The sequence below is a fragment of the Coptis chinensis genome, chromosome 3, assembly GCF_015680905.1.
Source record: "Coptis chinensis isolate HL-2020 chromosome 3, ASM1568090v1, whole genome shotgun sequence".
Taxonomy (NCBI): Eukaryota; Viridiplantae; Streptophyta; class Magnoliopsida; order Ranunculales; family Ranunculaceae; genus Coptis; species Coptis chinensis.
The window spans coordinates 113,352,138-113,365,825 of NC_141458.1; the positions used below are offsets into that span (position 1 = coordinate 113,352,138).

The 13,688-nt window shown below is 35.6% G+C and overlaps 2 protein-coding genes across 3 annotated transcripts; both read left to right on the top strand.

Moving 5' to 3' along the window:
- The first annotated feature begins 326 nt into the window (after nt 1-326).
- LOC147513131 (hsp70-Hsp90 organizing protein 3-like) lies at nt 327-5,348 on the top strand. Its single transcript, XM_086596152.1, is given in 8 exon segments — nt 327-1,362; nt 3,283-3,571; nt 4,186-4,271; nt 4,351-4,574; nt 4,737-4,758; nt 4,760-4,804; nt 4,890-4,949; nt 5,030-5,348. Coding segments are annotated over 8 exon segments (1,713 nt in total). The 5' UTR covers nt 327-489; the 3' UTR covers nt 5,144-5,348.
- Nucleotides 5,349-5,486: 138 nt separating this feature from the next.
- Nucleotides 5,487-9,759, top strand: LOC147513132 (endoglucanase 4-like). 2 transcript variants are annotated; one of them, XM_086596154.1, is made up of 7 exons: nt 5,487-6,935; nt 7,409-7,816; nt 8,074-8,166; nt 8,424-8,624; nt 8,787-8,898; nt 9,012-9,175; nt 9,302-9,759. In XM_086596154.1, the coding sequence occupies exons 1-7, from the start codon at nt 6,744-6,746 to the stop codon at nt 9,626-9,628; spliced, it is 1,497 nt and encodes a 498-aa protein (XP_086452280.1). In that variant the 5' UTR covers nt 5,487-6,743; the 3' UTR covers nt 9,629-9,759. The 2 variants fall into 2 exon arrangements, with proteins under 2 accessions (XP_086452280.1, XP_086452281.1); XM_086596155.1 differs by having other exon boundaries at nt 8,095-8,166.
- The last annotated feature ends 3,929 nt before the right edge of the window (nt 9,760-13,688 follow it).

The following is a 13,688-nucleotide window of genomic DNA, read 5'->3' on the forward strand; positions in this document are numbered from 1 at the left end:
TGTGTGAGACACGTGTCAATTTAGTTGATTTTTAATCAAGAGGACCAAAATATAATAAAATGATTAGTGCACATTAAACTCCAAATACCAATTATTTAGAAAGACCAAAACTTAAAAGACCCTTTTCTTTTGTTTTAAGGAATGAACGGTGAAGTACAGTTGGAGACAAGTACAAATTAGAAATGTGTTCGTGCGTATAGTATTACTCCCCGAACTATTGTAGGTCTATGAAATATGGAGTGTGGACCGACAGGCCCGTATGGTCTACAACTGGCATACAGGTGTACAACAATATAGAAACCGAAGCCGGTTCCTTTTAACGAAGTGACTCCATTCCACGAGAACACAAACACACCTCTCGAACTTTCGAGAATCACGTCAACCCTACTTCTCTCCAACTCTAACTACTTCTCTTTCTCCTTTAAAACACCCACTCTTTTTCTCTCATAAAAATAAAAATAAAACACTAAAAACCCTTGAAACACCAATATGGCGGAAGAAGCCAAAGCCAAAGGCAACGCCGCTTTCTCATCCGGTAATTTCACGGAAGCAATAAAATATTTCACAGAAGCAATAAATCTCGCACCAACAAACCACGTCCTTTACTCAAACCGCTCAGCCTCGTACGCATCACTTAACCAATTCACCGAAGCATTAACCGATGCTAAAAAAACAGTCGAATTAAAACCCGATTGGTCAAAAGGGTATAGTCGTCTAGGTGCAGCTTATTTAGGTCTATCAAATTTCGACGAAGCAATTTCCTCGTACAAGAAGGGTCTAGAAATTGATCCAAATAACGAGCCACTCAAATCAGGCTTATCCGATGCACAATCTGCTGGGGTTCGTTCATCATCTAGTAGGGTCCCACCATCTACGTCATCCCCGTTTGGGAAAATATTTGATGGGCCAGAACTGTGGGCTAAACTAACTGCAGATCCAACTACTAGAGGCTATTTACAACAACCAGATTTTGTACGTATGATACAAGATTTACAAAAAAACCCCAATAATTTCAACTTGTATTTGAAAGATCAAAGAATGATGAATGCTTTAGGGGTTTTATTGAATATGAACATGAAGGCATCGACTCGAGACGATATGCCTGATATGCCCGGAATGCCTGATGTTGATATGGAGCGGGCACCGAAGAAAGAGAAGGAACCGGAGCCGATGGAGGTAGTGGTGGATGAAGAGAAGGAGAGTAAAGTGAAGGCGCAGAAGGAGAAGGAGTTGGGGAATGCGGCTTATAAGAAGAAGGAATTTGAGAAGGCGATTGATCATTATAGCAAGGCCATTGAACTTGATAGTGAGGATGTTTCTTTTTTGACTAATAGGGCTGCCGTTTATTTGGAAATGGGAAAGGTATGCTTACTTTTAAGATTTTCTTGTTTGACTGTTAATAGTGGACATTTTTATTATATGTCTGTTTATTTTGCATCTCTGATTCTAGGGACTTAGGAATACATGGAAAACAGTTGCTTAGTTAGAATGTAGAAATTAAAAATAACAATAAAAAAAAAAAAAGTATTCATGGTCATTTTGTGTCTTGAGTTTTGATTTGAGGTGGTAACGGAATTCAATTGTCATAGATAACTACTACTCGATAACAGGACTAGTATAAGGTTGATGATAATACTTTTTTCTCCCTTGTTTTATGTGCTTGCTGAATTTTTGTCAGTTGATTCTCGTGTTTCTTTTTGAGTTTGGTGAGTTTTTTTTTTTACTTATTTTCTTTCTCTGCTTAGTCTCTTTTTCTTTCATTTACAAAATTCTTCGTTGTGATTTTGGACCTAGAGGTACATTATATATTTAACCCTTCAGAACATGCTTTTATCTTTACTATATGGAAAAATATGGGGGTTGATGGGATGCTGTGATTGAGGCTTAGCTTTTGTATGCTTGTATTTTAGGTAGTGTGAATCTCTCACACTACATCACTATTATTATTAATAGAATATTGTTTTACTGATAAAAAAAAATAGAAAAATATGGGGGTCGATGAATGGTATTTTGGTGTACGTCCCATGGGGCAATTTGGTAATTTTATTGTTTAAAACAGTTTTTTTTTTTTTTTTTTTTTTTTTTTTTTTTTTTTTTTTTTTTTTTTTTTTTCGGGGGCAAAATCATCATTTTTCTTTTAAAAAAAGAAAAAAAATTATTTTTGTCAACGTCATGGGCTCCACGTTTATTGTTCATATATTTTTTTTGGGTGGGCCTTACATGCAAGAGGCTAGTATAGTATAACATGTTACCACAATATGATACTGTAATGATTGATGACTACCATGGCATCTGCCTGTATGCATGTATCTGTGGAAAATGTTTTAAACTTCGTCAATCGCTTTTTATTTTCTAATATTCTCGATTCTGATTAGAAAGTTTTGATCTGGCTGATTCTTTGTGATGTGTTTGAATTTGCCGATTTTTTTTTGTTCATTTGTTCATTTTTCCCTTTAAAAAAAAAAAAAAAACAATATATTATGTATTAATTTTGGACTATAGACCCAAGTTTTAAAGATTCAGACTACCTAGGATATCTAATCTACCTAGGATATCTAATCTAACATCTGTAAAGAAAACTCCACTAACAGTTCCATGTCCACAGCAAGGATTTTTCCTTTTCCCAATTTGCCCTCTGAATTCTCTTCAAATTACATCCTCCCAATATGACTCAATCAGTAAAAAACACATGTAGAAAGGGCAAAATATTAATTCTGAGTAAATTATTCTCTAAAATATGAGCTACATGTGTTGAAAAAGGAAAAGACATTAGATGGCAGTAGCACGTGAACATGTATTCTAACCAGTACCCAGAAGCTACTCGTGCAAATAGGCTAGTGTGTAAATCTAACCATGCTTATGTACCAAGACAATATATCAAAACATCTCCCCCCCCCACCCCACCCCCTATGCGAGTTTTTTTACTCAACTCTTACCACGTGGCGTAGTATTTTTAGTGCATGTATGAATTTATTCACTTTTTTTATTTTATTTTTGTAGCCTAAGAAATGTTGTGCAAAATGAGGGTCACCTTGCCTTCTCAAATTAACTTATCATAACCTGGATCAGAATCATCGTATTTGCTTAGATTAGTTGAAAAATGAAAACGGAAGCATGTAGAATGAACTTATGAGTTAGCATTGAGACTGTCGCGTCTCCCGCGGAACTAAGTTTCAATGTCCTGCACGCGTTTCCAAATCTCAGTAGGCAATAGTGGTGCTTCTGCTTATCTTTTGTTTCATCTTTACTTCTAATTGTCTTGACTACATTTATTGTATTCAGTATGAGGAATGCATTAAGGACTGTGACAAAGCTGTTGAGAGGGGAAGAGAGCTTCGCACTGATTATAAGATGGTTGCAAGGGCATTAACCCGGAAGGGAACTGCTTTGGTGAAGATGGCTAAAACTTCAAAGGATTATGAGCCTGCTATTGAAACTTTTCAGAAAGCCCTTACCGAGCATCGTAATCCAGACACACTGAAAAAGCTAAATGATGCTGAGAAGGCAAGAAGAGATCTTGAGCAGCAGGAGTACTTTGATCCAAATATAGCAGATGACGAGCGCGAGAAAGGTATTGTACTGTTGTGACATGTAACAACTTTGTGTGTGTGTGCGTGCGAGGGGGAGGGGGTTCCTCAAAGTGGAAATTTCATACATGCCTTCCTGGGATTTCAAACTGCATTTACCTGCCACCACATTCGTTTTGTGTAACATAGGTTTGGTAGTGGGCATCACTTTTTGCGTTATAACCGTCTCTAATGATTTTTTGTCATTTTTCCTTCCCCCTTTTGCCTCCTCTAGTTTTACTGCATAGTGGAAATTTCATACATGCCTTACTTCCTGGGATTTCAAACTGCATTTAATTGCCACCACATTCGTTTTGTGTAACATAGGTTTGGTAGTGGGCATCACTTTTTGCGTTATAACCGTCTTTAATGGTTTTGTCATTTTTCCATCCCCCTTTTGCCTCCTATTTGGTTTCTTTTAGTTCTACTTTCTTCCTTCATTATTCCTTTATCATTGATGAGTTGCTGTTGAGCATCGTAGTTTGAAAACTGGTCTAGTCTTTTTGTGGTTTGTTCTTTTCCATTTGTCTTGTGCAGATCAGTTCTCTCATGGGTTTGTTCACCGGGCTGGATGCTCAAGTTGATACTTCTCTTTCTCAATGGTCTATTGTATTTTCAGGGAATGAATTTTTCAAGCAGCAAAAGTATCCAGAAGCTATTAGACATTACACAGAAGCATTAAGAAGGAACCCAAAAGACCCAAGGGTATTGTCTCGGTTTGAACCCTAAAGCTGTAGCCTGTATTTAGATTGATTACCAACCTAATGTGCTAGTTGCTTCACAGGTATATAGTAACCGTGCAGCATGTTACACAAAATTGGGGGCTATGCCAGAGGGTTTGAAAGATGCAGAGAAGTGTATTGAACTTGATCCAACATTTCCCAAAGGTTATACTCGAAAGGGTGCAATCCAGTTCTTCATGAAGGAATATGACAAAGCATTGGAGACATACCAGGAAGGGCTTAAACATGACGCACGTAACCAGGAATTGCTGGACGGTGTGCGCAGGTACAAAAAAATACTTCTTTTTTCTCTGTTTTGAACTGTTGTGTCAAGTCTTGGATGAAGTTAGAATCATTTCAAAAAAGTAGTTCATGGTTTTAAGTGGGTTTTACAAAGTAGTGAGTCTTGATTGGTTATCATATCTATGAATCTATGATGTATTTGCAGATGTGTAGAGCAAATTAACAAGGTCCAACCGTGGAGACATCAGTGCTGAGGATTTGAAGGAAAAACAGGTGCAAATATATACTTTTGACATAGGTCTTTCCAGCTTGCTATATAGGGGTTTCTGAATACAATTGTTTTCCCGTGGTTTTACAGGAGAAGGCAATGTACGATCCTGAGATCCAGAACATATTGTCTGACCCAATTATGAGACAGGTACATCGATTGTCTTACGGTCCGTTTGTCTTGTATGATTGAGTTCCGTGCCTGTGTATATAATACTCCTTTGAAAACAGGTGCTAATGGACTTCCAAGAGAACCCGAAATCTGCACAAGATCACCTAAAGAATCCTCAGGTTATGAACAAGATACAAAAGCTGGTAGCTGCAGGGATTGTCCAGCTCAAATAATGAACGATGGAGAGGCAATACGTATAATGTACCAAGAGAGGCACAAGGAAATGATTTGAATTTTAAAATTGTTCATCTGTGAGATGATGTATTTTTTTAGACAGCTAGACTAATGGATTTTCACTTTCCAGACTGTTAGATTGTTCGCAAGTTCCTGAAGTTTGTTAAGGATTTGATTTTGCTTATTTTATCGGTTTTCCTTTTATCTTTTTGGGGTACTGGTACTGCACCTCTTATGGGTTAATGGCGTATTGACGCGTTGGATGTGTCCCCGTGTCTATGCTGAATACAGTGTCCCTGTGTCTAAGCTGAAAACAGTTTTAAATGTCCTGTTTTTGTTTGTTTCTGGCACTTCGTCTAAGCTGGCACTTCGTCTATGCTGGCAGTGATTGTTTTTCATTTTGGCTAGGACTTGATTTTGTGGGAGGTTTTTAAGTCATTTACGTGATTTTTTTAATAGTCTTAGTAGATTCTCTTTGCTTTGGACTCTTGGCTAAATACGCAGTCTGCAGGGTACTTGTTTTGACGAAAAATTACAACGAAATTACAGTTGACGACTCTTGGCTAAATACGCAGTCTGCAGGGTACTTGTTTTGACGAAAAATTACAACGAAATTACAGTTGACGTGTTTTGTAATCAGTGAGAGTAATTTGCTGATGCAGATTCAGAGTTGCACAGTAAATAACTAAAATTTGTTTCGTCTAGACTGTAGACTACATTAGCACCCAAGTTGCTGAATTCCTCCTGTGCGACGAGATATCAGATGGCTCGTACAGTAAAACTTGGTTTGTATCTGACTTCGATTTTTTTTTGGTAACTATCTCGACTTCGATTTCAATAACAGTAAAAAAAAAATGTCCCATTATATTTCATATTCTGGCAGTTTGTGGTTTTTCCTTTTATAAATTTTGATATCTGCTGTTCTGCTGGTGTAGTAGACGATATATTGGCGATACATGCTGGTACTTGACTGGTGGACATTTTAACCGATATTTAGATTTTGAATTTTGTCTCAAACATTCTCTTCGATCTTCTGAGGAGCAACAATTTTTGTTTGTTCATCAACATTTTGCGCAAGGGAGCAAATTAGTTTTCGTTGATGACAAATAATTTCCTCCATCAATGGATAGTAATGTTTTAAATGATTACTTAAACTGTAATTAATTTATTATAATTATGTATCATTTAAGAAGCAGGCAAAGCGTGGCCGTTAATAATGCTCGTGCAGTTTCAAATTCATTCCTCCATACATTCCCTTTGTAAGACTGAATACTTTTAGAAACCACGTAAAGAAAATGACTTTGCTGCTTGAACAATACTCGTAATCTGAAGAGAAGAAATTGGGAAGAATTCTAAATTAAGCACTGGGTCATTTAGGAATGACGAAACTAACTCACTACCTTGGTGCCTTGAGAATGCTTGTATCTTCTTGTGACGTACTATTGCCTACATATATACTGGGATTAGACTCAATATTCTTATCACTCTTCGCTCTTCTGTATCAGCTGAGTATAGAGTCCATCCCTGTGTTTATCCTGTTTGTATCAATTGACAGTTTTCAGAGAGTATTCATTAATAGAGTTTAATCCAGAGGTGAAGATGTGTCGGCTGCGTTTGTTCTTCTTTGTGACGTTAATGTTCAGTGTGGCATGGGTATCTGGACATGATTATAGTGACGCTCTAGCGAAGAGTATTTTGTTCTTTGAAGGCCAACGATCAGGGAAATTGCCGTCTTCACAACGGTTGATATGGCGGAAGGACTCGGGTCTTCATGATGGGGAGCAGATTGGTGTAAGTCGCTCTCTCTCATGTTTTCTATCTACAAATGTTTATTGCCAAATTGGAGGCCGTCATGCAATGAATGGCCTTAACTTGTGATATTACGAAACAGGTTTTAATTACCACTGATATGTCATATACTTTTTTCTTTTGCCTGTATGATACCGTTATGTTATCCCAATAGTAATTCTTCACATGGTTACTGCGTGATAGGTTGGTATGTATATCAAGTTTATCTTGTGAAGTCAATCTACATGACGCATTCTACCTGGAAACAAAACTTTGATCATCCCTAAATTTTGGTTTCTATATATTTTTTGGATCCAATGACTCATATATTCGTTTTTGTTTAAGTTTGTTTTCCCATTTGCTTCCATGAGTCATGTCGGCAGAAACTTTTGCACTTTAAATGGGTACAAAATTTTGACAGCAATAAACACATGGTATGATGCACATGAATGATTCATCATGAAAAATTAATGCAGGTAGATTTGGTGGGAGGTTACTATGATGCAGGGGACAATGTGAAATTCAATTTTCCAATGGCATTCTCAACAACAATGTTAGCCTGGAGTGTAATAGAAACAGGGAGATTCATGGGTTCAGAGCTACAAAATGCACTTGAAGCAATTAGATGGGGCACAGATTACTTGCTGAAGGCCACGCACCTTCCTGGGTTTGTCTTTGTTCAAGTTGGTGATCCAAATGCAGATCACAACTGCTGGCAGAGACCTGAAGACATGGACACACCAAGAACACCTTATGCAGTTAGCCAAGATCACCCTGGCTCTGAAGTTGCAGCTGAGATAGCTGCTGCACTTGCTGCTTCCTCCATTGCTTTTCGAACTTCGGATGCTCCTTATGCTGTTAAACTTTTGCGAAGGGCTATCACGGTAAGTAACTACAGTTATGCCCAGATGTCATACTTGCGAAAATTTTAACTCTATAAATAATTTAGGTTGCATCCCCTTCAGTTTATGCTGCACTAATGTTGAAATTATTCCTCCCTATTTTGGGATGTGTCTCACCTATGTTCCCCAGCCTCCTCTTGAGAACATAAAATATCTGCGGTCTGTACAAGCTTTCTTTAGACTTCAGAAGTAGTCGAAGATTTGAAACTAATGCACTTTTTCTTCAAAATCATGTTAAGGTTTTCAATTTTGCTGACCAGTACCGAGGATCGTACGTTGATAGCCTTGGGCCATGGGTGTGCCCCTTTTATTGTGACCACAGTGGTTACCAGGTATGTCTATCATCCCACTCCTCATACTTTGAGACTATAATCACGAACTTCTCCTAATTTTACTAAATCAAGGGTGAGCTAAAGTGTTGCTTCTGTCAAATGTGATATTGACGATGGTACTTTCGTATCCCTCCTTAACCGTATTCCTAGCCGAATTATCAAACTCTGTTCTGTGGTCTATAGTTGCAGCCAAATGGTGACTAGTTCTTTTAGCTAACAAGTGTTAAATATGCAATGATATGATGGGGTTGTTGCAGGACGAATTGCTGTGGGCAGCTGCATGGTTGCAGCGGGCTACCAGGTCTCAAATCTATTGGAAATATCTTGTTCAAAATATTCACAACCTGGAAACACCTGCAGTGAATCCTAACGAAGAGATTGTCTCAATGGGAGGTGATAGCTTTGCTGAATTTGGGTGGGATACCAAGCATGCTGGAATTAACGTACTTGTCTTCAATGTACTAGTCTTCACTCCCCTCTTCTACCTGTACTGGTTTGCAATGTTCGTTCCATGGAATTATTATGCGACGTGCACAAATGAAAACACATGTGATTAAGTGCCCATGTATTTGAAAGCCGAATGAAACTAATTCTGAACTCATTGTATTTTTGTTTTTCAGCTGTTACTTTTTGGCGGCCTCCACAGAGTCGATCCATTCCAGACAAACGCGGACAGGTTTGTGTGTAGTGTTCTTCCAGAATCACCCACATTAAGCGTTGAATACTCTCCAGGTTCGCCTTTCATCCCTAATCCAACACCAGAAACAAAAATAAACACCATTTTGGACCCTGGCTCTAAAATTTGATTTGGATTGATTTTTGGTTTGTTACTTCTTATAATTCAGGTGGCCTTCTTTTCAAGCCCGGAGGTAGCAACTTGCAGCATCCAACAGCTATATCTTTTTTAATCCTCATCTACGCTCGCTATATGAACCATATTAATAAAGTGGTCCGATGTGGTGATGTCGTCATCGGTCCACCTAGGCTTATTGAGTTCGCTAAAGAACAGGTATGTTTGTTCTTTTTTGAATTGCTAAAGATGTGCTAGTAATTTAGCATGTTAGTCGAAGAATTTGTTAATTGCATAATTTTCATTGCCTTCTAGCATGTTAGTTGAAATATGGAGGTCATGCAGGTGGACTATATACTTGGAAGCAATCCAATGAATATGTCATACATGGTTGGATATGGAAAAAGATATCCCCTGAAGATACATCACCGAGGGGCTTCTATACCGTCCATTGATCGACATCCTGATCGTATTGAATGCAAAGCTGGAACACTATACTATTCAAGTACGGAACCTGATCCTAATTTGTTGATTGGGGCTGTTGTTGGAGGACCTGATATTCAAGATTCTTACAATGATTCAAGACAGACATCTGTGCAAGCAGAGCCCACTACTTATATAAATGCACCTCTCCTAGGCCTTCTAGCTTACTTCAGCGCCCATGCAACTTGAAAATTCTTCTTCGCTTCCCTCCCTTTCGATTTCTTCTTACGAGTTACGATTATGATCAATGCTAGTAACTGTGACAAAAAATCATTGCTATAATTTAAAATTGTTATAGCAGCGGTTTGTATTTTTTCTTTTCCACAGGATGTCTCGCTGTTATTTTATTTTCTTATATAGATGCAATTCCAAATATGAATCAAGTGGCATTTTGTTTGCAAGCAGTGCTTTTATTTTGCATTACATGGCGCAGATGGGAAATTAAGTATGGTTAGGGCATCTCCAATGGGGGGTGTAAACCGTATAGAGTGGAAATTTTACACTCCAAATGTCAAAAAACTATTTTCAATGGGAGTGTTATACCGTAACTAATAGAGTATTAGTTGATAGAGAAGGTGGAGAATTTCCCTTCTAATAAAAAGCCTGGGCGACACTTGAACAGACGTCTGAGTAAAAACAAATTCGGACGTCACTTGGAGTGTCGTCCCTATCTATTTCTAAAGTCACGATTTAAAATTTTTAAACTCGGGCGTCATTTGAAGTGACATCCGACTTTAATTTAAAGAGAGACGTCCGAGTTTAAAATTAAACTTTTTTACACTTTTCCATTTTGAGAACAATAGAGAGTAGATATTTATAGACTCTACAATAATTTACACCCCTATTAGAAATGCCCTTAGCGCTCTAAGATAGAGGGAAATTATGATTTGGATTTTGAATTACTCCTTGTCTCCTTACCTATTTGAACACCCACTTGAATACATGATATAACTTGTCTTTCTTACCAAATAAATCAATAGAACATAATCTCTTCCTTTACAAGAAAATGAATTACAACGAAGGATTTATTTAATTTCCAATATTTTTCACTTTAAAAAGTCAGCCAAAACTAAAGTTCAAGTTCTAAGTTCTAACCCCAATAATAGCCCAATTGAAGTTCCAATGTGCTAAAGATCTCGATACCAAAGTCCAAGCACGAACAGAAGCTTATTAAAGAAGAGACTAAGATCAAAGAGGCCGAGCTTGATTAAGCCTGTGCCCAACTCTGACCTACCAACCAAATTTTCGTGCAAAAGGGAACAAAGTTCGGCAATTAGTCAACTGAATCTTTTTCATAAAATCACAGTAATTAATTGAACAAATCAAAATGTTGCTCCAACTACTAATTTGTCCTGCTAAAGGCAGGGCCGGCCTGAGTTTCAATGGCCAATGCAAAGTCACAAAATGAGACCTTTATTTCTTTTTTCTTTATTTGGGAATAGACTTTTACTATCTATATACTAAAGCAGAGACATTTAAAGAATGATTTTTTCTCTCCTATGTGGCACTCTAACATGAGAATTAGTTTTTTTTTTTTTTTTTCTATCTTATGTGGCACTCTAATATGAAAGATAATATTTTCTAATAGTCTCCCACGTACATGGAACCTCTTTGGAGAGTTTGAGTGTATTTTCAATTCTTATATATTTGATCAAATAAAAAAAAATTACTGAAAAAATAGGTGATTTATAGAAATACGAATCAAACACTTTTAGTGTTCCAATTCTTATATATTTGATCAAATAAAAAAAAATTGTTAAAAAATAAGTGATTTGTATAAACTAATTTCCTATTACAAATCATACAATTTTAGTATCTATGATAAAACACCGACTTATTTCGAATATATCCTTAACATGGCCTCAAAACATAGTTAAAAACAATTATACAAAATATATAATAAAAAATAAAAAATAAAAAAAATTACAAAGAAAGCAATAATGACAAATATTTTAAAATATATATATCTTGAATGAAACTAACGACAAAAAAACAATTAATGGGGAACGGAAAACTGGATGCAAATGCATCGAACTAACCTCAAATAATATTTAACGGAAAATCGAAATCGATGCAAATGCAAGCATTAAACTAATCTTAAAAAGTAATTAATAGAAAATCGAATATAGATACAAACCTGCATTAAACTAATCTCAAAGAATAATTAACAGAAAATCAAAACTTGGATACAAATACATCAAACTAACATCAAAAAATAATTGTTGAAAAATCAGAAACTGGATGCAAATGCATTGAGCTAACCCTCAAAGATTAAATTAACGGGAAATCGAAAACTGGATGCAACTGTATTAAACTAACCTCAAAGAAAAATTAATTATAAATTTGGAACATAATGCAAATGCGTGGAACTAATCTTAAAAATAATTAACAAAAAATCGAAAACCGGATGCAACTGCATTGAACTAATCTCAAAAAATATACTGGATGCAAAACCTCAAGAAATAATTAACGGGAAATCGGAAACTGGATGCAAACTCATTGAACTAACTTCAAACAATAATTAACGGGAAATCAAAAACTAGATGCAAATGCAACTTTATCAAATAATAAGCACGAGAAATCGAAAACTTGATGCAAATACATTAAACTAATCTCACAGAATAATTAACGGAAAATCAGAAACTGGATGCAAATGCATTAAACTGACCTCAAAGAACAATTAATAGAAAATTGGGAATTTGATGCAAATGTATTGAACTAACCGAAAAGAATAATTAACAATCAATCAGAAACTGGATGCAACTGCATTGAACTGATCTCAAAAAATAAATAATGAGAATTGGAAATTGGATAATCTCACAAAATTTCAATTAAACTTCTATTATTAAACAAAAAAATGAATTTGAAGAATTTTATCAAAGGCGAGTTATTTTTTTTTAATGGAGAGTAAGGTTTTCACGTTATAAGAAATTTGGTTGAGTGATCAATATAATATTAATATATAATAGTTATGCATATTTGCAAATATTTTTTAGAATAATTAATATAACAACACCCGTTCGTAGATAATCTTTGAAGATTCCACATAGTGAGTCATGCATAATTTAAAGAATAATTAACGAGAAATCGAAAACTAGATAATCTTCGATAATCCCAAACTGGATTCAAATACATAACTGAGCTCAATGAGTAATTAATGGGAAATCATAAACTTTATGCAAATTGCATTAAACTAATGATAGAGAGTAACTAACGGATAATTAGAAATTGAATGCAAATCCTTGAAAAATATTTATCGGAAAATCGGAAACGGTATGCAAATACATCAAACAAACCTCAAATAATAATTAATGGGAAACCGGAAACTGGATGCGAATGCATTGAACTTAACTCAAAAAATAATTAACATAAAATCAAAAACCGAATGCAACTGCATTGAACTAACCTCATAAAATAATTGGTGGGAAATCGAAAATTAAATGCAAATGCATTGAAATAACCTCAAAGAATAGTTAACGGAAAATAAAAAACTGGATATAATTATATCGAACTAACCTGAAAGCATAAATAATCAGAAACTAGATGCAGATGTATTGAACTAATCTTAAAGAGTTATTAACATTAAATCGTAAACTGGATCCAAATGCAACGAACTAATCTCAAAGACTAATTAATGAAACATTAAAAAATGGATGAAACTGTACTGAACTAACCTAAATGAATAATTAAAGGAAAATTATAAATTTGATGTAACTGCATTGAACTAACCTCAAAAAATAATTAATCGGAAATCAGAAACTTGATGCAGATGCATTGAACTAATCTCAAAGAACAATTAACATAAAATCTAAAATTATATGCAACTGCATTGAACTAACCTCAAAGAATAATTAACGGAAAACTAAAAACTGGATGCAACTGCATTAAACTAAAATCAGAGATTAACTAATGGGAAATAAAAAATTGGATGCAAATGCATTGAAATAACATAAAAAAATGGTTAACTAGAAATCGGAAGTCGGATGTAACTGCATCGCACTGACCTCAAGGCATAAATATTCACTTTTTTAGCCTTCTCATATGAGTAATTACAAGTAATTATGAACCTAAAACGAAAGTGAGTTTATAAAAACAGACTCTTACATGTATGTAAACTGTATAGAAATTGTAAACTATCGAACTAACCTAGAAAAACAATTAACAGAAAATCAGAAACTGGATGCAAATATATTGAACTAACCTCAAAGAGTAATTAACGGGAGATTGGAACCTGGATGCAAATGCAATG